This window comes from Eucyclogobius newberryi, unplaced genomic scaffold, assembly GCF_026437365.1.
Source record: "Eucyclogobius newberryi isolate DKJ021-1_F unplaced genomic scaffold, fEucNew1.0.hap1 SCAF_5, whole genome shotgun sequence".
Lineage (NCBI taxonomy): Eukaryota > Metazoa > Chordata > Actinopteri > Gobiiformes > Gobiidae > Eucyclogobius > Eucyclogobius newberryi.
The window spans coordinates 18,515,035-18,538,809 of record NW_027316167.1 but is presented as its reverse complement, the minus strand read 5'-3'; the positions used below and the strand labels follow the sequence as shown (position 1 = coordinate 18,538,809).

Below are 23,775 nucleotides of genomic sequence, written 5' to 3'. Positions count from 1 at the left end.
TCCTGTATTGCTCCAGCCTAGAGAGTTTTAACCATATTATAATGTGTTCCTTCATCTGTGATTAAGGCTTGAGTCCTCAGAAAATGTTTGTTTTCATCTACTCCTTATCTCCACCCACATTCCTGTACTTACAGTGCTGGTGATTATTTAAAATTTCCGACTCCAGGTTTTGTAGGGTTAAAAATGTTATACAGCATTTTCTACAATGAAAACATATAAATGAAAATTTGCTGTTTGCATTGGTGAAATGCTACAGCTACAGGAAATCTATGGACCTGTTTCTATTGTTAAGCTGTTTAAGAGAAATTGTTTGATTTACAAAAAAACAAAATGTAAATCTAGTTTCAATGTAGGCTTAAAATTATCACACTTTTCTCTGACCCCATGTTTAGGAACAATATAGTACTTTTGCAATAAGCTCTGGTGGTCCCCAACAGAATGAGGACGACAAGATAAATTGTAATCAAACTGAAACAGCAGTTTGAATAGCTCAAGTTTAGGCTTTAATGTCCTCTGCAGAAAACTCAACCTCCCTCGGGTCTTATGCATATAACCGGCAAACTCTGCTGATGAATTAAATCTCTATAAACATGATGACGTTTTAGCAGTCTGTTCTCAAATGTAAACGATGTGTGAACTTAATCGTAATTTAAAACATTGGGATTGCAATTTTCTTTTTACACTTAATAAATGTATAGTGCTTTTTATGTGGCTGTTTATACCACAATAACTTTACTTTTTGCTTTCAGAAACTTTGATTTAATAAAAGCTGGTCACATACTATTGGAACACTAATGTATTAGAATGAAAGAAAATTAAGGATTTCACTTGTTGCTATGTGTCAATAATCATGAATAATTGTTTTATTGAGATATTTCTTCTCACAATAATCGTACCAAAAATGCTAAATGGTGACATCCCGCCCATCATGAAGTATTTGTGCTCTTCAGCACATTTCCCACCTCTTTACTAAGGTCCAGGTCATACTCGAGCGGTTCTAGGTCTCCATCCGGTGTGGGCATGGCTGTGGAACTAAAACTCAGCCATTCATCTGAGTGGGACCGGGGTCTCTCCTTGTGCTCCGGCGGTCTCTCCTCTCCCTGGACGCTGCGCACCAACTCCTCGCCCTGCACGGCCCGCTCCAGCAGCTGCAAGTCAAAGTCCTGCTCTCGCTTCAACTGGACAATGCACAAGGGGAGAAAAGAAGACTGTGAAACTAGTTACAGTGCGCCGTCATTGCCTCATCACAGGAAACTGATTTTTCACACTCCGTTTCAAGTAATAAGCACACTTGTTATCACCCAAAGCCTGATCTTATAAGTGGTAAAACAGGTGTTGGTTTGTGTGTAAGTGTCAAAAAAGAAAGAGGGTGGTACATGCATAGCTGTTGAGTATGCATGCTTCTGAGATCAAAATAAAATAAAACCACCATGCTCTAAATACAGTGAGGACACGTAAACACAATAGAAACGAACAGGACAGACCCACACACCTTAGTTTGCTATACATAGATGCAAGAAATACATTTTTGACAGAGACCACACATCACCATTGAACATAAAGAAAAACATGGCAATATGCGTTCCTTAAAAATTGTTTATTAATTTAAGGACATTCACATAATGTTGCTATTAAATGAAAATGAAAACGACTGAGCATTTTATTTTCTACTATGCTTTGATAAGAAATTGTTACATTATCACTCATAAATGCTTATAGTCAGGAATTCATATGTTGTTATTTTCACAAAAAGTGCTTGATTTCCTCTTCAATTTCAGCGCATAAGGTTTCGATGAGTAAATTTAGCTTGCATTGCTCAGTGAGTGTTGAAGTAGGAAATGAGTGGGATGTCACACATGCACACACAAATAAATGACCAGTCCGAACAGCACAGCAGTAGGTGAATGGTGGGTTTGTACAACACAGATTAATGGAAAAGTATAAATTCACAAGAAAACAGTGCTATGACAAACATAAAGATTAGTTAAGATTAGTGAGTGAGGCGTGAGGCGGACAATCAGTAGATAATTACAGGAAAAACTGGGGAAAAGAAGAGGAGTAGGAGCAAAGGCACTAAAGGCATCCTTGAGACATGTTATTGAAAACATATTTCACAATCCATAATTACAGAGTAACATGTAAAAGTCATGAACATTAGGTCTTGAAGCATTTAAGCTGAGTTTTTGCTACATTATCAAAACAAGCATAAATTCTTGTTGCCACTCAATTAGTGTACTCCACTTCACCTTTTCATGCCAGGAAATAGAAAACAACTGCAAACTATTCAGACCAAAGGCATGCGTCAGTAGTTCGCCACTCGCTTGGTTGTTTTGCATGCATCAGAGTGCGGCGTGTGTTGTAAGTCTAATAACATACTGATCCCAGGTCTGCGGAGAGTGGGCGCAAGGAGGGGGTTGAAGAGCGTGAAGATGAGGAGCCGTGGCGGTCTCCGTGACTTAGGGTGCGTTTGCGTTGGCGAACAAGGGCCTTCTGATGCCTCTTCATCCTCTCCAGCTGCTCGTCCGCACTCATCCTCCCTCGCTGCTGCTGCTGCTGCTGCAGTGCGGCGTCCCCGGAGTACAGGCGCTCCAAGGCACTTTTGGGTCTCTCCTGAGACAAGAGAGAGGAACGTTGGTATTACAGGCAAAAGGTGCAGCATAGGCGAAAAAAAGAGGAATACACAAGAAAAGCAAGCTCAAAAACACTTTATGAATGAATGGTTTTACTTGCGTTAAAATGCCAATGGGTTGTGAGCAATACTTGTAATTGGCCAATGGCCATATACATGTAAATACACCCAAGCAACGCTGAACCCTTTCATGTTTTGTACAAAAAGCACACACGTTACAGTGCATCTTAGCTGTTTAATTACACTGTGCAATCTTCCAAAAATAAAATAAACTATTATTGTTCATTTATTCTATGTCATTTACACAGTTGGCACAGCAATAGTTACATTTTGTATTAGATGTTTGTTTTTTCTCCACTTTCTTCATATCACACTTTTTCACTATTTCCTGTCATTTTCCTCCCGTCCTCACCTTCACACCGACAGCTGATGCTGCTCTTCGAAGAGTCACATATGAAGAGATGCTTGAAGACTGATTTATCATAAAAGAGGAGGACGCCGTTCCTGAGGGAAACCAGCATACATTAAAACACCATTCATTTAAAAACTGAACCAAAATATGTGGGTGGACGTAGGGGGGAGATGAAATGTTAATAAACAGGTTACAGGAAATGAATAGCACCGCTTACCTCTGCCTGGTAATGTCTGATAACCTCCATCATGTCCTGTTCCATCTACACTGACCAAACTAGAGCCGTCTCCAGCTCCCATCAACTCAGGATCACTCAGGAAAGGTCGAAGTTCAACCTGAAGTGTTCATATTTTAGTTTTTTTTTTTTTTTTAAAGTCAGACGAAACCGACACATCTCATACAGAAACGTACCTTTGTGTCTCCATTGGTGAAGTTGCCGATCTCTCTGTCTCGTTTGCGTTCATCAGACTGGCGCTTCAGGCCTCGTACAGAAGTGTGGCGGATCACTGTGGTTTCTTTGGGCAGGGGGGGCACGGCGGGCGGGTGCTCGTTGGGACTGTAGAGCTGAGGTAGAGGAGGGCGGGGTGGCACATCTTCCTCACCCTGAAAACAAGGGATAAAACAAATAGGTTTAGTACAATGCACTCATTTAACTCATTTCTGTAGAAGCTGCAAATGGATGAGGCCTATTGTAGCACTTAAAGACTTTAGACATGATGCTTCCTGGATAATCACCAGTTGCTATAACAATTACTCATTAGAGCAGGGCTATTCAATTAGATTTTCCATGGGGCCAATATCCATAAACAACTCGCAATGGTACTATTCAACAGAAATCTATTATTTCACTTCAGTCCAAAAATAATAACATTATTGCACACATGAAAACAGGACTAAAGCAGAACTAATCAACCAACCAAGTGTCAATTAGAAAGCAGACTTGAACGAGACTTAGTTCTAAACATATTTTAGGTCATATTAGGTTTAAACAACATTTTGAACAGGACCACAGAATCTGAACTAAGACTATGAGGTCTTAAATACAAGTGGCCTTAGCATCTGATTCAATTGATATTAAAAGCACAGTACAGTGGTACTGAATAACAGAGCTAACGCAGTGCACAAAGAACAAACTCAGTTTAAACAAGCAATATGGTATGGCACATGGCCCATTTTACCACGATGGGCTGGACCCTGCATTAGAGGGTGACCAAATTGCTTATCACAGAATTGTTTGAATTCAATTATTATTGACATTTGTAAACAACTGATGGACTAAAAAAAACAACATTCACAATTTTATCTAATTTAAAAAAGCTTAATTTCCAGAAGAACGGCTCATCCAAGACATTAAATCACATCAACTTGTCTTAAAATAGATATACTCTCCCTACATACATTTTATTTCCAAAACTTTTCCTCCCCTTTTGCTGTAGCCCATAAAAGACAACAGTTCTCATTGTATTTTTTTAACTTTTTGCGTTTGACTCGTCATGGGTACCTGATCAAGAAAGTGAGGAAACTGTTTACTTTTATAACTTAAGCGACTGAAGCATACATTTTATCTATCACAAACAAACAAAAAAAATGAATTTATGAACTGCAAATAAAATAATCAAAATCCTTTCAGAGAGTGGGTCACTTACCCATTTATACCCAGTGGAGTACAATGACTGCTCCACGCTGAGGCTGGAGGAGAGGGTGGGGGCGTGGCCAGCAGGGGGGAGGCGGGGGCTGTGCTGCTGGGACAGTCTCATCTCCATAGCAGACGAGCTCCCAGACACACAAGGCACTGATGACGCCGACACAGAAGGCACAAATTTCCTCTCTGGGGAGATGCCAGAGCACATGTAAAATGAATACACATGCCGTGGGAAATGTTTAAGTTGTACAATATTAAAGGCTTAAATGTCAACTTACAGCAGCACGTACGGCATAATAAAAGCTGCTCCAGCTTATGCACAGGAACAAATCTCACCTGGGTTGGTTATTGAGGAGACGGTAACTTTGTAGTTGGCTTTATTTGCACTGAGGCCTGCAATGACATCCTCAACCCTCCACAGCTCTTTCCTGATCTGCACCTTTTCCTGCTGCTCACAGAAACAAACAGTGGACACACACACCTATGATGAGCCCAAAATACACGTACTAGCATTTAGGACATTTCAATTCACGAAACATGTGTTAAGTGTTAAGTCAAAACTTTATCACCATCACCACAAAAGATCTGCCTCTAGTCCAAATGAGTTGTCTCAATCATCAAATGTAAAGATGCTTTTTGGAATGGTTTGTGCTCTGTTGTGACCTTATGTTGACGTGATTTGGTCCCGTTCTAGTCCAGGTTTAGCTCCGGCTTTAGTCCCAGAAAAGTGTCAATTTTGATCTATTTTGTGTGTGGGTAATTATTTCCATGAGATTCACAGACCTGAGTAAGATCACTGCGGGTCATCTGTCCCTGCAGGGCCGTCTTGAGCCAGTCCACGTCCTTCTCCAACCGAGTGTATTCAGTCCAAGCATTCTCCATCTCCTAAAGAATACAAGAAATAACAATATAAATATTTCATTTTGTTGAGCATTATTCTATTCTAATATATCTAATCCTACTATACTATAATTGGCTGAACACTTTATCTGAGTAGGATTTAAGATAATCAAGGGCTGAATATATACAGTATAATATATATAATGTGATAATAATGTGTTACTGTTGATGCTTTAGATATCTCAGCTCTGATGTGAACCACGTCTTCTTGGAGTAATTTCTGCTGGTAGGCGATCTTCTCTGCGTGTGAGGGCTGATCTTGATATTGCTCCATCTGCTGGTGAGACACATCCAGTACAGACTCCAGCTTGTCCTGGATGTGAAATTGAATGAGAGAAATCATGTAAAACCTAATCATTATTACACAATTGCTTTTTGTTATGTTAATAAAACTGTGTTTTGTACCTTGTCGTCCTTCAGAGTACGTATCCTGGATTCAAGCTCTTGTAAAATCTTGTCCTGTTCACACAACCGACTTAGTTTAACCTATAAAAAACATATATTCAACATAGAAAATGAAAAACTGATGATGACAGCATTAGTTGAAAACTTCTGTGAAATTTGCATCTCTTTATCACATGATTTGTATATTTTTCATGCAGCCGCTGTATCCTTTCTGCAAACCCAGTTAAGGCAAACTTATTGTCTATTCGGTGTACACTAAATATGTCAACAAGTTTGCGCTATGTGAAAAGCCCCCGAGGAATCATCTCAGTGGGAGATATCAAAAGACTAGTCTAGTTTGAAGGCGAGATCGGGTAATCCCCATTATGAGTAATCACAATCAAAAATCCATATTTTCAAATTCATTTTTTGCAGAAGAAACGCTTATTGAGAGTGACAGATTTGTTTTTCCAGAAATGGGTTATATGTTTACGAAAACAACATAAGACTGCTTAGTTCACAGTCTTTCTCACACAGTGTATTTTTCCTCAGATCTATTTATCATTCTGTTCAATTAATTATTAAGCTGTTTTTATTTTGCGGCTGTATATTGTTGTTTTTTAATTGCATGAAATATTCATTGTTCAGACAAATTTACTGGCAATTTCTTATAAATTGTTAAAGTGCAACAATGCTAATGATGAAACGCCAGGACATCCATTTTATTTACCTCCATTCAGCAGAAAACAAAGATTGAAAGACGCAAGACCAGGCTAATCAAACTGAAAAATTTAACAGCTCGACATCTTAAAACTCCCATTACATGTATTTTTCTCTTTAAATTGAGGGGAGGAAAATAAAAGCTGTGGTCCATGCTCTCACTATGCTGCGTGCAGGGCTGTCCCCACAGTGTTGCAATGTACATAAATTCCCTTCACTCGGTAGCATCTGTTTACAAAATCTAAGCAAAAACATGCATTTGAACAGAAAAGTCAAAGGCAACCGTCCTTCTGTAGTAAATAGTCAGAATGAAAAAGAAAAAAAAAAGCTGTTTGTAAAAATGTTTTTTTAAATGTATCCCCAAAACTTAATTATTCACTTACATCAGCATCACTCTCTGCTATTCTCACTGGCCTTGATGGTCTCTCTTTTTTTAGGCTTTCACATCCAGTAACCTGCAATCCCCAACAGCCACAGATAACATCAAATATTTAAAGCCACAACCGAATCAAAGAACAATTGTATAAAGTTTCGACTGTCAAGCAAGAGGCACGGCAGGGAAGTTATGCAATGGCTGAAAAAAACTAAATGCAGGCAAAAAAAAGGATGCCACAAATGCTCTGTTATGAAGTCTATTTCCGCATAAACACACGGGATGAGATAAATTATATTAGTTTGGTGCAATCATTAGTAATGTGCGATGGGTCTATGTCTTCCACTGTATCGCTGCAAGTTAATAACACACACAGAGATGAGCCGAGCCACACCCCACATGCGAGTGCACAACATAAGAGTGCTGTTCAGTTCAGACAGAGGGGCACGCCACCTATTTTACATAATACCAATTAACAAGGCCTGGGAAACACTACAGGCCTGTGAGAACATATGCAACTATACAGTATTCTGTGGTTCTGGAGGGCCATGAGAAAGGGACCAGTCGGGAACTCAACCCATATCACACAGATGGCAATTTGGTCACTTGAAATTAAATTGCCTTGAATGGGAAAATAGAGAAAAAAATGGCGAATTGGCAAAGAATTCAACATCACTATGTCAAGAAGCCTTTCATTTCATCTCGTTCATGTTTACGCCGTTTCACTAAAAAAAACTAGTGCCCCGAGTGATAATGACAACACATCTCTAGGTTATTTATTTATGTTTTTCTCACAAAATGATTTAAAAAAAAATAACCATAACAAGGTAGGGATCATTCCTGAACATGCTTCTCATCATACCAAATCTTCAACACAAATAAAAGGTTTGCATTATTTCTGAATGATGCAAGGCATTTCAGTAGAAAATAAAAGTGAAATAATTCATTTCACTTTTCAAGCACACTGTCCTTACATTCCAACAGCCCCCAAAACCTGGAGTGGACTTTATGTGTGTTAAAATGATCGTCGGGTCAAAACATTGAATCTGTTTTAAAAAAGGAAGAGTAAGGAGAGGTATGGCAATAATGTGCATCAGTTAACAGCTTCCCTTGTCAATGAACTAGAAAAGACACATGAATGCAGCTGTAATTCATTCATGACAAGTAAAATAAACTAACATGTATTATGGCCACATTTACACAAATCAGTTAAGTGAAAGAAACAATTCATAAACACAGCTACAACTCAGTATTTAGACATAAAAAATAAGTTTGATTTAGTGGGGACTAGTCAAGTAGTAGCCGGTACATCGAGCATAAAAGATGGACAAAAGACAGATAGACAAAGTGATGCTTGTGTGGAGGAAATGAGACAGTTTGGTTGAGCCCACCTTCAGGTCTAGATACTCCAGGTCCTTCTTCAGTTGTATATATGTGTCGTCAGCCTTAAACAAGCAGTAGAGAAATACTTCATACGAAATGGTTATTGAGTAAACATAACAGTCAATATTTTAAGCCACCTGCATTAACATGGGATGATGAAGTTTGCATCCAAATATACATTAAACTATGATTATGTTTATTTAATGTATATACAATACATATATATAGAAACATTACTGCATCGACAGTGTGGCCTTGTTGCGAAATTAAAAGCTATATACATGTATCATCATAAAACTCAGAAATGTTGATAAAATGTTCATTGGCTACCGGGGATTTTAAACAACCAAATGCAAAATGTTCAAACGTTACACATTTAACAAGCAACATGCTGATGGCATACATATGTATTAATTATAGGCACAATGCAAGGCAGCCAGATGAGCTCGCAGGCTGCACAGACATATGAATGGCAGGGGGCATGTAAGGTATGGGCTTAGGACATGAGGCTGTGGATCACTGGGGCAGGGGGACATGATGGGGTGAAGGGTCAAGCCCCTGACCTGTAAGCTGGAGCCTAACAGGCCGTTGTGCTGGTGGTGCTGCAAGTGAGCAAACGCCTCACTGGGGCTGTGCACACCAGCCAGCTGGGCCTGGTGCCTTCGAAGCTGAATGAGCAGCAGAGTCAGCTCCTCGGGCTGCAGCCAAGCCCAGGTTTAGGGGCCAGAGGGCAGTGAGCGCGCACAAGGATGAGAGGAAATACTTAAGAACCATCTGGGCAGTACGGATGAGAGTGCAGTGCTAGAGCGATCCACTATTAAAGTGAGTCTTTTACAAGTAATAATATAATATATATGCACAAAAAAAAAACTTGAGCTAAATGTTAAAGCTACGAGGTTGAGACTGCCAGAGTAAAGATAAGATTGTCCACAAACCAACCACTGCAAATGTGTGTAGATAATGTCTCAAGCTAATAGTTAACAACAACCTTCTCTATTGGATAATAGAACCCACAATAATATAATTTATGATAATATAACATTTTCTGTCTTAATTTATCATATGGCACTTCTGTATTAAAATATTTATATTAAAAAGAGAAAGTGTGGCTTAATAAACAACATACCGTTTTTCCATGCAGGCTTGGCGCGCTGACAGTGTGTGTGATGTAGCCCATGGCAGGCATGGACCGTCTCTCTATCTGGGAGGTCTGGGAGGAAAGTAGATTCATCCCCATGTTATAGCAAAAAATAACACTGAATCAAACAGAATGTCTAATTCACAAACACTAAGCAATCTTTATAAGTGTGTAGCCAGAGAGAGGCCACTCCATCACACTCAGTCTAAGTTAAAACATTGCCTCAAAGTATGAAAACAAACTTGACTACACAGCAGATTTATTTTCTCATCTATCCCTTTCTTACTTTTATCGCCCCTACTTTTATATGAAACAAGGTATGCCCGGAGTTTCTAACGCTACAGGGCTTCGAACAGAACATTTGACGTTTTTGCTTAACACACAGAATTAGCAAAAACCAAGCCCACTACTGAACCTTAAAAGGACACAAACAACAAGAGATGTAATTAACTACACATAAATTATACTAAACCTGCTTTCTTAAAATAACATTTGTTTGCTACCAGCAAGAGCAGCACTGTAAGCCATTCCCTTTGAGATTCCCATGCCACTATTTCTTGCTGTATAATAGGTTTTTTATTTAAATGTGAGATCAGAAGAAAGAGACTGCTGATGTTTGAGATACAGTGGGGATGTTTATAGGGTCCTGAGATGCTCTGGGCACATTGGATTAGCTGCTAATAAAATATACTTCTTAATGATATCCCAGAGATCGACCATGCACCAATATGCTATTACTTAAGACCGCTCAAGCTGTAGATGGAGGGTGCATCAAAAAAGATCATCTGCGCTGGACTAAATTTAGTTCCCTTAATGCGGCTTTCGTACGGGCCAAGCAAAATCACTCTGTCTCTCTTTGTTAGAAGTGTAGCCCTTTCCGCTGCGCTCTATAATTGACTATTGCTTGATTTTACAGCTGTAATTAGTATCTTGACAGCAGGATAAAATATGGATTAAAACAGAGCATCTGCGACACTTTGTTTACTTGTGTACGGCCGATGGGGGTGGTTTTGAGGCTTGTGTGTGTTGGCGCATGTGGTGATGGTTTGGACAGAGTGCTTTTCTCATGTGGAGGGTGTGGTAGTGAGACAGCGCAGGGTGTGGATGACAGCACGTCCCCTCGCGCCGTCTCCTGTGGCAACAGTGGTGCTGTCTGAATGCTCCCGAGCAAACGCCTTTACTCAGACATGCTCATACCACCTGTGGAGGGCGTGGACTGTGTGAATCTGTAACTGTTTCACATGAGCATCAAAGCAGGAGTTGTTGGGAAGTTTGAGCCTTCTCAGGGAAAATGTTTGAATCTTCCCAGGGTTTTCTTTGTGAGCTCACAACACCCCAAAAGATGGGGCAGTAAACAAATGACAAGCACAAGATGCCCTGAGAACAAGAGCTTCACACTGTTGTACCTAGTAGCATGTTCGACCACTAAAACATGGATGTACAGGGTGGGACTCCTATCTTACCATCGGTTTATGTACAACCCTTCATCAGCAGTGGTTAACAGGCTATGATATTTGCGTACATGCTCTCTGCAAAGTTCAGTATTGAGGTCTAATCAATCAGTTTGGCTTAAACCAAAGGGACAACAGTCTACTAATTTGCACATGTAGCCTCATTTGCCTCATGGTTACCAAATGCCTCATATGATGATATCATAAGATCATAAGATGCACTCTGCATCTGCACAATAGCCAGTTAATAAAAGAACTAGAGACAGACCAATAGCAGTTCGATATTTGCCCTCTGTAGGGTATTGGATATTAGCCTCAAAGGTCCTACACAGATTGTCCTGAAAAATGTCTATATAAAGACTCACATTTTCATATTCAAGTTGTGTATGTCTATGTGTATAAACCATGTTTATACTTAATATTAACTTAATTCATATAAGATTCGGCCCCAACAGTCAAAGTTGTTTCCAGATGTGTTACAAGAAGGAGAATTGTAAGTACCCTTTCATTATCTTGAATAAATTGCAAAATACCGTCTTACCTGTGAAATGTGACAAAGATGCCCTGGCGAGCTGGATCTTGTGCTATCTTGTGCAAGTTTGTCCAAAGGCCTAACTGTGCGTCTGTCTGATGGAGTGTGTGGCCTACGTGGGGACAGGGGCTTAAAAGTAGTGGGAATGGATGGTGGGACTTCACATGGAGAAGGAGGTACAGAGATGGACCTGGGCATCTCCATGGTTACTCTAAAAGCTGACGAGTCTGTGAAGCTGGGCCCGGTGTAGATGGGAGCAGTGGGGCTTCCGTGGCGAAACTGTTGCCGCTGCTGCCACTCGTACAACTGCCACACCATGCCCTCCTTGGTGGCCATGCGCTCATCCGTGGACATGCGGAAGTGGCTGAGTCTGTCATGGGCATACTTGTAGTCACTGGGCATGTTAGACGCTGCAGGAGGAGAACAGCTGCCCGATGGGAGGCGAGGAGATTTTGGCAAAGACTGGTACGCGGAGTCCATTGTGCTGGTTTTTGGCTTTAGAGGTGGTGTACGGCGGGGAAGTTGGTATTCAGTAGAAGTGGCACTAAAGGGCGGAAAAAGGGTAAATAGAAGGAATCAAGTATGGTGATATATGTATTTTCACATAAAAATGGCACTAGCATTATTTTATATTTGAAAATATATTTTGTGGAGTGACTTTAAAACATTTCAAGCCAAAACATTATACATTATTTCTGATACTGTGAAATATCATAAGGAACAACATTTCCATGGAAACAAGCAGGAGGAGCCTCTAACCAGGCCAAGTAAGAGTCAGGTTTGTGGAGATACAGGCCCACACACATTAAGGCCTCATGTTTTTAGTTTTTTGCTGTGCAATGACAACATAAAAAGTACATATCTGCTTGCATTACACAGTGGAGCTTTACACATCACTATCCACCAAAATATGAATAATACAGACATAATTGAATACTGTTCTCAAAATGTTTATAGCTAAGGGATTTCGAGGAATTGCAATAAACAATGCAGCCACTAGATGGAGACTGTAAAATGCATGATAATCCCACAGTGCCTCATCCGCCCCACTCACCTCTTTATGGGGTCTCCTTTTTGAACTTTGACCCAATGCTCCACTTGGGCCAGTGTGTTTTTCCTCTGCACATGTTTTTCAGGGTCAGTCCGTGTTACAAAACCCCTTTGATAGACAACATTTCCGTTTTGTTCTGGAGGTAGATTCACTTGAACCACAGTGGGGCCATTCTTCTGTGCATCGCTAGAATCGGGGGACAGTCTTTCCTCTGGGGCTGTGTGGGTCGATCTAGGTTGGACCTCAATGCCATACCTCACCTCGTCTCTGTGGGCTAATCTAACGCTGTGGTCCACTTCTTTGTTCGTCTTACTGGGGCTTTCGGTCTGTGTGGCGTTGATGTGGCCATGGCTGCTTTGAGGGACTGCCTGCTGTGTGGCCTTCTCTGACTTTTCCATGTCCCTTTAAATAGAAACAAGATGAATGTTGTATCACCAAAAGAGCCAGTTAATCAACCTGATTTACTTCACAGTTCAGCCTGTTACTGAATCACAATAATGTTGGCTTTTTAAGATTGAAAACTGGATATTTTTTTGTATTAATGAAGCAATATATTCCATACATCCACCTTATTTAGAGAGCTGCACAAAGTAGATTTAAGAAAACCAAAACATAAAATAATAATAAGAGAAATACTAAATAAGAAGTACTAAATATACAGAAATACGCACGCGCGCGCGCACACACACACACACACACACACACACACACACACAGTTAAAAGCCAAAGAATAAAATCATTATTAAATTCAATTTCATATAAAGAGATAAACAAATCTAATCTTTATCTGGAAAAGGTACTGTATCAAATCAGCCTTTAGATGGCATTATTGTGCAGTGCAAGCTGGTCACACCTAGCTGATCTTTAGTGCAGTGATTTTATAGTGTCAATACTGCAGAAAAAACTTCTCGGTGCCTCTGGCTATATCCTGCATCATTATGGGGTCCAAGTCCAGATGCAGTGCATTGTCAAAACCAACAGACCTGTCCCAGAGCAGATGGCTGGACCTGCTGGGAGCCGTACATGTGCAAGAACTGAATTTCCCAGTTATAAAACCAAACAAACAACATCAGAGTGTGGCCTTGTCATGAATTGACACATCTGACAGCCAAGCACTTGACCATTTGAATATCCCCCTGAGTGACATGCTGCTGCTGCTGCTGCTGCTGCTGCTGCTGCAAGTGCATGTGCGGGGTACTCAGCAGAGTGACACCAACCTCTTTATACTGTGACTTTGCTGCATCAGCGCAGCCTGGTTCATGGCCCGAATCCAGCCATTCATGTCCTCCTGTGTGTCCGCACTGAAGAAATATGTCCGCATCCCGCAGTGTTCTGCCTGTGAGCCAATCACAGAGTTCTTATTGTAAATGTAGGAGCGCATTCCTGTATGGCTCGCCTATCAGAGAGGGAGACATCGAGAGAGAAGAGGAATAAATGAGGGAACTGAGCAGGAAGTAGCTGCCAGTGTGGCTGATGGGTGAAAACATGCTCCTGCAACAGGACTGTCAGCTGTTACCGTTGGAAGGAAACAAGAAACATATTTCTGTAGAGAGTAAGCAGAAGGAAGAGGATGCCGATCGCAAACTGCTTTTCAGAAAAGAGTTAGAATAATCTATAATTACTTCACTATCAAAAGGCATACACTTACACAATACTACATTCAATTATATACCAGAAAATTGCGATATTGGACACATTTATTAATAGAGCTTCCTTTTCATTTCTGTAAAGCAGTGATCATTATAAAAACATGACAAAAGTTTTTATTATACATTTTTTATCTTAATTTTCTAAAATTAAGTTTGAACACAGTTAAGTGCAAGAGTCAAAGAGTGAAAGTGATAAGATCCAAAACAAATACTATGTAATCTATGAAGAATGTGGGAAAAACACTTGCTTGTGTTCCCACCACACACGATGATGAGATAAGTGAAATGCAGCAGGACTACACCACACCAAACAGTAGTGACTCTGTCGTTCAATTAATACTATTTCAAAACATTCATACCTCAAACTGTTGTCAAATTGTTCATATGTAGAAAGAAAAGGTACATGTTCTCAGACTTTACTGAACTGAGGATTTATTCTGTGTAAAGACATAATGTGTATTATGTGTATACATGATCCATGTGATGCTGTAACTTGGATAGAAAGACAAGAACTTATCACTTAAATCTTATATACTAGGTTTTTAATTTAACATAGTGTCACACAAGATCAATACTTAATGTGCATTTAAAGAAATGCACATTCAGCAGCTACAGTGAAATGAAATGAAATGGCATTGACAATGACAATGACAATGACAATGACAATGACTGACCACTGATGACTCTGAGATAAAAATCAAATACCTATTCATGCAAGACAGGAAGCCTGAGTAACTCAGGACAGCAACCTGCAGATAATAGTACTCACTCCGCCCGTGCACACACAGCAGGTCACAATGGAAGCAATTGACCAACACAGAATGAGAGAAAGATGAGAGAAATTAAGCCCCCAGAAACAACTGAAAGGTATAAAAAATAATCATGGATTGAATAATCAAAAAAGTGGCACAAAACAAATGAGTGAAGTGAATGTTCAAGTAATCCTGACCACCGCCAATCTGTTCTGAGGGTAAGAACCAATGCACAACTCACAAATATGTATACTGTTATCTAGCGGATTAGAGAGGTCAGTCTTGGTCAAAATGTGTCTTTACTACTTTGATAAAACAGTTGTATTTCTAAACTGTATGCATTACTGTGCATAAAAGAAGAGCTAAGGGGGAAAGTTACTTAAGAGAAGGTTATGCAGGAGACTACAGTCTCGTTCTACCTAACCTTACAATCTCTCCCCCGCGAGCGAGTGGGAGGAGATGTTGAAGTGCTGCTGAATACGGCAAATGCATAATTAATATTCCCAGCAGCAGAATTAACATACAAAATCCATTGTTATATCCTGGAGTTAAAAGAGCATTTGCACGGTCTCATTCATAGATATTTTCTCAACCGCAGACGTGCAGAGATCGGAACACAATATGAGAAGTGAATTACAAAGGGCTGGAGAGGAGGGATTGCAGCAGAATGCCCTAAAGCTGCAGTGGTGCATCAAACATTCAGGCTATTGTTCTTAGCTACACGCTCACTGTTTCCACAGAGGAGGAGCGGGGAATGCTGTAACCACAAGACAGACATGCTCCTAATGCCTATTGGCAATATCCACAAAAGAAAGATGAAAAAGACATGGAAAAGACACATGAAAGAAAAGCTTCAAGCACTTATATGAACAAATGACAGAGAATAGATGTAACTGCCTCCTGCCAAGTATAAAAGTACATAATACATAATAATAAATATGCTACACTGGCATCAGAAGTATATGCTCCTTTGTAATTACAATAACAAAAGTATAATTTGCACCAACACTAAATAATGCGAGTATGTAACATTCATTCATCAAAAGTAATGGTCCACTGCAAAACACAAAATATGCTCATAAAATCAGCCTTACTCTATGTAAATTTAATTATAAACTTCATTTACATTACGATTACCATTATCCTTGTAATAATTACTTTCAGAATTCTAATCAACACTCAGTAATTAAACATGCAACCTCATCCTTGAATTTATCTCTGCAACACAACATTTGTCTCTTCATATTCTATTTTTATTCATCAATTTCTCGCCATCCTTTCAGACAGCAGGTGATTTATTGTTATCCTGGCTGACTTGACAGCATCGAGGTGGGGTACAACCCAGACAATCGCCAATAAATTACTAGACTTACATCCATTGTCACTGATACGCACGCCTATGGGCAATTTAAAATTAATTATCCATTTTGTTTTCTTCTTCCTTCAGGGATTTCCTTCCAGGAGGATTCGAGCATCCACTCATTTACTTATTGACTTTAACCAGGTTTTTTTCTTTTCTTTGACCCATTAAAAGTTTGTAAACTAAAAGATTCTAAATTCCACCAGGGAGGCAATAGTGAATTAGGTAGGTAATTTCAGTTAGATTATCTTTAGGGGAATATCACGGAATATGAAAATCAAGTGGTTTAGACAAATGAAAACCCATCTGATACATGTGTGATGCCAGAACCATTTGTTTATTTAAAAGGAGATAATCAACGACACTTGGCATTTTAGTTGAAGTCAACATCTTTAATTTAAGGGGGGGTTCTACATTAAAAACTAGCCAGGAAATTAAAAACTGTTGCTTATTTGGTGTTATAAAGACTTACAATGACTAGCATTTGGATACTAGACATCTGATGTCAGTTAATAATTAAAATGTGCTATGTGTGCTTCATTTTGCCTCCATTTGTCTCCATTGCGTAAAAAAAGTCTGATGACAGAGCATTTTAAAGGGTCCATACAAAATGAACATGTATCCAGGCTTGGTACTGGCAAATGTTTTTTTCTGGAAGTTGAAGAAAGTAACTGTTCCTCCTCGTAAGACAACATGAAGAAACAAAATGTACAACAATTCTAAAACAATCATTTGAAATATGACCAGGGTCCTACAAAAATCATGATATGAACTGTTTGTTAAATTGCTGCCCACTGTAAAATGTCTGATCACAATGCTAAAATGTGTCAACAACTATAATTCTATACAGTATGTTGCTTACCTTAAAAGCGTATTTGCGGTTTATATGGTCTTCTGCTTCAACTGGTGAGATGACGTAACTGGGCAGAGGGATGCTGCCCAACACAGTCTCCTCTCGACTGTCTGCAGAGGACAGACACATATTACACATATTAAGTGAACCAGAGCATTAATGCTGTGAGATCTTTGTCATAACAAGAGGAAAATTATCCAGGCATAATTAATGGGAATCCCCTGCCTGGATGGGCTCTGTGGCAGCATAGGGGCAGAAGGTGGCATGTGGCTTATTTATTATTTAGCATGATTGATGAAAAGATCAGCCGGCTGCTACACTACGACAACCCAAACCCACTTAACAACCAAATAACAAGAGTGGAGATGCTCATACGGTGAGGAAGCTAGGGAGACCAATGAGATGTTGGATTTCTAATTTCAAGCTGTCATTAATCTACAATTATAACAATCTCAATGGAGTTTGTAATATTTCAATTTAGAACCTGCAATTCATTTCAATTCTGACAGTTAAACCCTAACAGAGTGCACTTTCCATGCACTCACCTTTGTAATAAAACAAGCAGAAGTCTGACAAAACAAACCACTTCCTTTTCCACAGTCGCATTCCAGAGCTGTCCTGCAGAGAAGGGGAAAAACAGCAGAAAATACGGTTAGAAAGCCTCCTCTTAGCGATATTACTATTATTCAAAGGCAATTTATGTTTTAGCCTTAGTTTATGAACAGAATAGAATAATTCAACACAATTTAGGCATAACAGCGGTAATAAATATGTAATTGACGACATCTTTATGAATTGCAATCTGTGCACATGGTTTTAAGTTTTTTAATGTGCACACACCAGTACAAGGACAAGGCAATTTATCAAAAGTTTCAGAGAGTTCAAGATTTCAGTGATGTCTTATTGTCAATGGTGTGGTTGTTGTTTTATTAACCGAGAGCCAATACTGGTGGTTTGGAGCAGAGGTCATACTTACAAAAAGTCTGTACACTTAATGCTCATGAAATCATTACTAAAAGCCATTTTTATTGAGAGCGATCCATATGAAGAAATTAATTGTGATTATTATTTTTTACATATTGCCAGCCCAAGCACACATACTTTTGTGGTGAAGGGTTCGCAATCTGTTTGGCTCTACGCAGAGGTTCCATAGTTTGGCATTAAATATATCTATCTCAGTGGAGTTATAGCAAATAAATCACATCACCCTAAATAAGTTACATAGTGCACATTTAAGTAACTGGTGTTTAATTATTTGTAGTATCTAATGACGACAAATCATTCATCCTTATCTCAAACGTATCTGAAAATCCAGCAAAAAGAACAGAAAATCTTACCTGTTTATAAAGCCAGCCTCTCACCACGACTGGGACGTTAAGATTTCTTTTAATAGAATGATCCCTTTTGCCAAAACTGTGTACTTTTCCATTGCCTCTGAAGCCCTGGTGGAAACAAAGAGGTTACGAATCAGTAACACTGGCATGTGCGGGCATCAGTCATCAATCGATCTTCTATTTGCCTTGTGGAGATAAAGAATACCAACACTATTTCACCTAATGTTTTCTGCCTCTTGAAATTGCTGTAAAGTATAACCATGGATTCTTTTTCCAAGTCCCTGCTTTTCTAGCTTCTCCTTTTATAGTAGCAAATGAAAATACCCAGCAATGTTTCAAATTGAGAGCTTTGAATTTTTAAGCCTAGGTGTAGATAACGGCAAAACAGATGCCACGACATTATGAAACAATATATCGTCTGACAGATTTAAGATGAGGCCATTATGTAACGTTTATGACATGGCTGACAGGGATCCAGGCTCAAGAATACTATTTGTGTTTCAGTCGGGAGAGATGTACTACTTAAAATCAAAACTATAAATATAATATACGGTAAACAATATAAATAATAAAAACATTATTCGACACATTTGGTTAATTTAAAGTACCGTACACGTCTTAAGAGGAACTTCAAAAATAAAATAAAAACTTTGGATCAACCTAAACAATTAGTCATAAACATGCCAAAAAAAAAAGTTTTTTTGAATGCATCTATTAATAATGGCAGAGGGCATAAACCCCAACCTAAATGAAATAAAAACTAGGAAAACATGATTGTGCTGACTCCAAAAGTGTTTCTCACCTTTGAACCTGCGGTGCCATCCACTGGAGCAGTGGTCACAGCTTTGGTCGTCTCGGTGACCATGCCGGGGGATCTGTGATTGGCCACTGACTTGGACATGCGAGATTTAATTCTTCAGAACGGAACAGAAAAAGAAAGGCAAAGTCAGAACCACACCTAACCACACTTTTGGCAATCTCATTTACATTGAGCGTTTGTGACTGCATTGCTCAGAAGTGATTTGGTCACAGCAACGCTAATAAATGTTCACTTTTAGGTAATGGACAAAAACAATGAAACCACACAAGCTTGTAGGCAGAAGTATCAAAAATCAGATACTAATCGACACTAAAACTAGAACTGAACTAGATTGACCAAGTATAGGATACTGAAAAAAATCACATAAACAGGATAAACCTTTGAAACCAAATTAGTTTGAAAAGTTAGTATTGTGACACTACTTGTAGGCAGTGATCCAGTTTTCCTGGCGTCTATGTAAGCGCAGTGAGTGGTATTTTATCTGAAGTTTCTACTATACTATGAATCATACACATCCAAAAAATACGACAGCGAGTCTCAAGCTGATACCATGGACAACATCAATCTTAAGAGCAGTCAGGCTATCTTGGGGCATCATAGACTGCATTCCTCATAAGTTCTCATGACACAAACACAAATCTCTTGAGCTAAACAAGCCCATGTGGAACAAACGGTGCAGTATTATGCAGCTTGTGCCATAGGCAGTCACAGAAATATGACAAAAGATTTACCACAGAATATATTATCGAGGTTATTTTGTTATGTTTTGGCCTGGAAGACACAATTATTTCTTAGGGTAATTATAACACCTTCACTACTTGATCTTCTTGATAGTAAATAGTCTCATGAATTGATGAGTTTGCCTGTTTTCAATGAATGCAGTGCTTTGTGTGACATCTGGTGTAGCACTAACTTAGTTTGGGTTATTTATTAACCTCTATTTGAAGTTTAATCATTCTTTATCACTGTGTTGCGTCACAGTCTACACAGAAACTTGCAAAGCAGAACAACCCCCCAAGAATCAAGTATAAGTAGCTAGGGCAGCTAAGAAGAAAATGTATTATGCTATGAGGAGACAACAAGTCTGTGACCACCACAGGTTTGAGATGTAATAGGATTTAAAAAAAATAATCAAAAACAAAAATCTGATGAAAAAAACATCAAAAACCTAAGATAGATATCACAAAGGGAGAAAAGGGTATGTAATATATAAATTCTTTCCAGCAAGGTTGTCTCTTTAGCTCTTGCTGGATCACTTTCATTTCTTGTAGATTATTCCTGTTCAAATTTGCTAACCTCCTGTTTGATCTCACTGCAAAGATACTCTGCAGCGCTCAAATCTGCCGACCAGGCAGATCACAGGAATGAAATGAAGTCACGCTTTGCATAGAAACAACTTAATCTGAAAGCTTGCTTTATGGACTAAAGATGTGTCATTTGTACATTTTTGAGGTAAGGTAAGATGACCGCAGAAGCTAACAAACCTGTAACTGACAGAACATTAGAGCTATTTGCTGATACAGGAGACAAAATACATAACATTGTGTGCCAAGCATAAACCCAGAATGTCAGCAGAACAGAGAGGATTCCACACTGGAACAAAACATACATTATCTGCAGTGTCCCTGTGAGGCGGGACAACAGCCAGTGTTTTTACAGGATGTCTCTGTCCTATCAAAGGCCCGCGCTGTTTTATGTGAGCTCTCATGGTGTTTACCACCTCTGTCACTGAAACGGTTGCCCGGGAGATTTGTTGTGGCATGTGTTGGAGCGGAGATATATTTTTCATCTCATTTTGAAAAGGGAAGAAAGACAGTGAGCTCCATCACCTCTCATCGTTTGGTTGTGGTGGAAATGAGGACATGTTTTTAATGCATTTAATCCTTTCAGGCAACGGGAGCACAGACGGAGCACTGACAAACTGATGATGGTGTGATAATCAATAATCGAGTCGGAGCCTTGAGGCTGCTGAAGTATAGACAGATCTGTCTGGGGACAAGGCTCCTCTTCAGCTTTGTCCTGATCTGACACGGCAGCTCCTGGGACCCCTGTCCTGCTTTTCACAGACATCAAAGCCATGCATTTCCTATTCGTTTATACAATATATTTTTCAAGTGTTGAGACCAGAACAAAGTCTTTTTTTACTTTAATCCAGCTTGTAAACACTATTTAAAAGAAACTGGCCTGATCTGAAATGTCCTCAGCCAGAGTAAGTTTATGTGAGTACAAGGCAACTCAGCACAACTATGCACCATTCCTCGTTTGGCTGGAAACCAAGAAGAGATGCCGCATTTCAGCTTTTATTAACACAGTCTGGAGTTCTCCTTTATTGTGGAGCAAAACGGAGCAGTGCTTTAAATCTCTCAGTGTGTGGTTCATTGTAAAGTAATGCATTAGGTGTTTGGATTTTTTTTTTTCAAACACCACAAAGTCTAAATTGAAAAGCGTAATTAATTGAAATGGTGAACCAACTGCACTGCAACCAACTATTGCAATGGCATTTATGTATTATGAAGCACATACTTTACTGGTACATCTAATCTTAAAACTAATTTGCTGAGAATAACAGGTCTGGTCAATTGCAATTAGGCTCGAATAGCTTCAGTAATCACCCGGGATGTATGTGTCTTTCAACATACTCCTGCCCACACGAGGAATCTTTGCGGCTTCAGTGATCTTCTTTTAGCCGCAGCTTAAACGTGATCTAACACCTGCTCTGGTCTGTGGAGCTCTCAACCTGCAATGAAGCTGGAACAGATTTGCAGGATGAAGCCCAACCACAGTGCATGTAGTTGTTGTAAAATAATGACAATTTATGATATGAAAATCCACTGTTATGTTAATCGGCAAAGTATTAATCACATAGACACACAGAGAAATGGTGCCATATAAAAAAAACACGCAGCTATTTCAAATGGATTCTATCTTTTCTGTCACAACGTCACATGGTAGTATTAAAAAAACGAATTAATTAAGTTAAAACAACAGAAACAACAGAGGTGTTTAGTGTTTGAATATACTGTGACGACTGAAAGAACATGAAGCTATATCTGTAATTATTTATTGTTTTGTTTCTTCATGTGTTAAGCTAAATGTGCTATAGTATGTGCTACAGTATATAGCTGTACTTTTCTGGTGACGGATGTACAAAGAAATGCATCATAGTGTGGAATTAAACTCATCTAGCTCCATGGAAACAAGAAAGTGAAGCCACCAGATCAGGTTACAGGTCAGATCTGTGGCGAGACGAGTCTATAAAGTATTTTGGAGCAATCCAAGAAAAGTTACAAACTGCATCTATAATCTTTTATCTTTTCTAAATTCTTTAACAACTATGGGATGAATCATACTGATCAAAAGCGGCACTTCAGCATTTATTGTCTAATTGATGAGACGGATTCATGAACACAGCTTAAGGCGGCGAGAGTCATTATCATAAACTCTAACAGGAAATTAACTCTGACGATGTGTTTGGAACGCACAGCTAACAACATGAGCAAAGTCGCTTGTGACAGCCATAAAAGCACATCCAGTCACGGTAAATACATCGCTCCTCCCTCACTATTTTGTGACCCTAATCTAAAGTTAATTAAAAGTGGTCTGTCGCAGCCGAAAGCCCACCCTCTAATGATCCGCATCGTGAGACGTGGTGATGGCCTATTTTTAGACTCCTGTGACCTTGGACTAACCTCTGAGAATGTTCAAACATGCAGATACATACGTAATAGGGTACTCACCTGTCCTGTAGCGTGTATTCTGTGTTTTCGGGGGAGATCTGTCCGGTCACTGGATGTCGAAACGTCGTAGCCCTCACGTTGTGGCTTTGGGACAGGAACGAGATAGGGGAGAGAAAACAACACCAAGGGAAAACATCAAATTAGAGTCATTAATCATATTTGTGTCCCACCACTGTCCCGTGATGTTGTTATTCTACCATTGTTTTCAGGTTACAACGAAATTTACACCATCCATCAAGTAAATCCAGCTTACAAGGGCTCAAAATACAAGTCAGGTCAGTTAATGTTATGAGCTCCAAAGCCACTATATGTTCTCTGCAAAAGTTTACCCAGCCCCATTGATTTAAATTTAGTTCTTTAACTACAGGGCATAAACACATGTTACTACTATCTCCAGACAGAACAAGTCACCTTCAGATTTATAGTTAAAGCATTGACTTTCTGGGCACTTGGTTTGGTAATAAACCTGCTATGCACCACAGCTGAGGAGCAAAGAGCAGTCGGGTCATGCCTTTGGTCATTTATAACAATCTGCTCTAATGTTATATACTGGACTGTCCTGCCCATTGGCTCCAACAGAAAATTGAGCGATTAACCTCTGGATGTCATTTCAAGTCACGTGTTTGGGACATTTAAGTCTGTATCGGGCTGTCT

At 39.4% G+C, this 23,775-nt stretch overlaps 1 protein-coding gene across 18 annotated transcripts in view; it reads right to left on the bottom strand.

Moving 5' to 3' along the window:
- Window positions 1-23,775, bottom strand: part of plekha7b (pleckstrin homology domain containing, family A member 7b) — a 60,894-nt gene that overhangs the window by 6,648 nt on the left and 30,471 nt on the right. For 5 of the 18 annotated variants that reach the window (XM_072465538.1, XM_072465543.1, XM_072465544.1 and 2 more), the window contains 23 exons: window positions 23,122-23,205; window positions 19,367-19,478; window positions 18,568-18,672; window positions 17,776-17,848; window positions 17,240-17,340; window positions 13,834-14,012; window positions 12,619-13,017; window positions 11,574-12,108; window positions 9,570-9,653; window positions 9,007-9,141; window positions 8,452-8,505; window positions 8,035-8,106; window positions 7,071-7,142; window positions 5,989-6,069; window positions 5,747-5,896; window positions 5,467-5,568; window positions 5,020-5,131; window positions 4,688-4,869; window positions 3,453-3,644; window positions 3,259-3,376; window positions 3,042-3,133; window positions 2,377-2,610; window positions 963-1,178 (listed from right to left, as the gene is read on the bottom strand). In XM_072465538.1, coding sequence (XP_072321639.1) covers window positions 963-1,178; window positions 2,377-2,610; window positions 3,042-3,133; window positions 3,259-3,376; window positions 3,453-3,644; window positions 4,688-4,869; window positions 5,020-5,131; window positions 5,467-5,568; window positions 5,747-5,896; window positions 5,989-6,069; window positions 7,071-7,142; window positions 8,035-8,106; window positions 8,452-8,505; window positions 9,007-9,141; window positions 9,570-9,653; window positions 11,574-12,108; window positions 12,619-13,017; window positions 13,834-14,012; window positions 17,240-17,340; window positions 17,776-17,848; window positions 18,568-18,672; window positions 19,367-19,478; window positions 23,122-23,205 — 3,484 coding nt within the window. Of the gene's footprint in view, window positions 1-962; window positions 1,179-2,376; window positions 2,611-3,041; window positions 3,134-3,258; window positions 3,377-3,452; window positions 3,645-4,687; window positions 4,870-5,019; window positions 5,132-5,466; window positions 5,569-5,746; window positions 5,897-5,988; window positions 6,070-7,070; window positions 7,143-8,034; window positions 8,107-8,451; window positions 8,506-9,006; window positions 9,142-9,569; window positions 9,654-11,573; window positions 12,109-12,618; window positions 13,018-13,833; window positions 14,013-14,970; window positions 15,109-17,239; window positions 17,341-17,775; window positions 17,849-18,567; window positions 18,673-19,366; window positions 19,479-23,121; window positions 23,206-23,775 lie in introns of those variants that run through there. The other 13 variants (XM_072465541.1, XM_072465550.1, XM_072465539.1 and 10 more) reach the window with 12 other exon arrangements.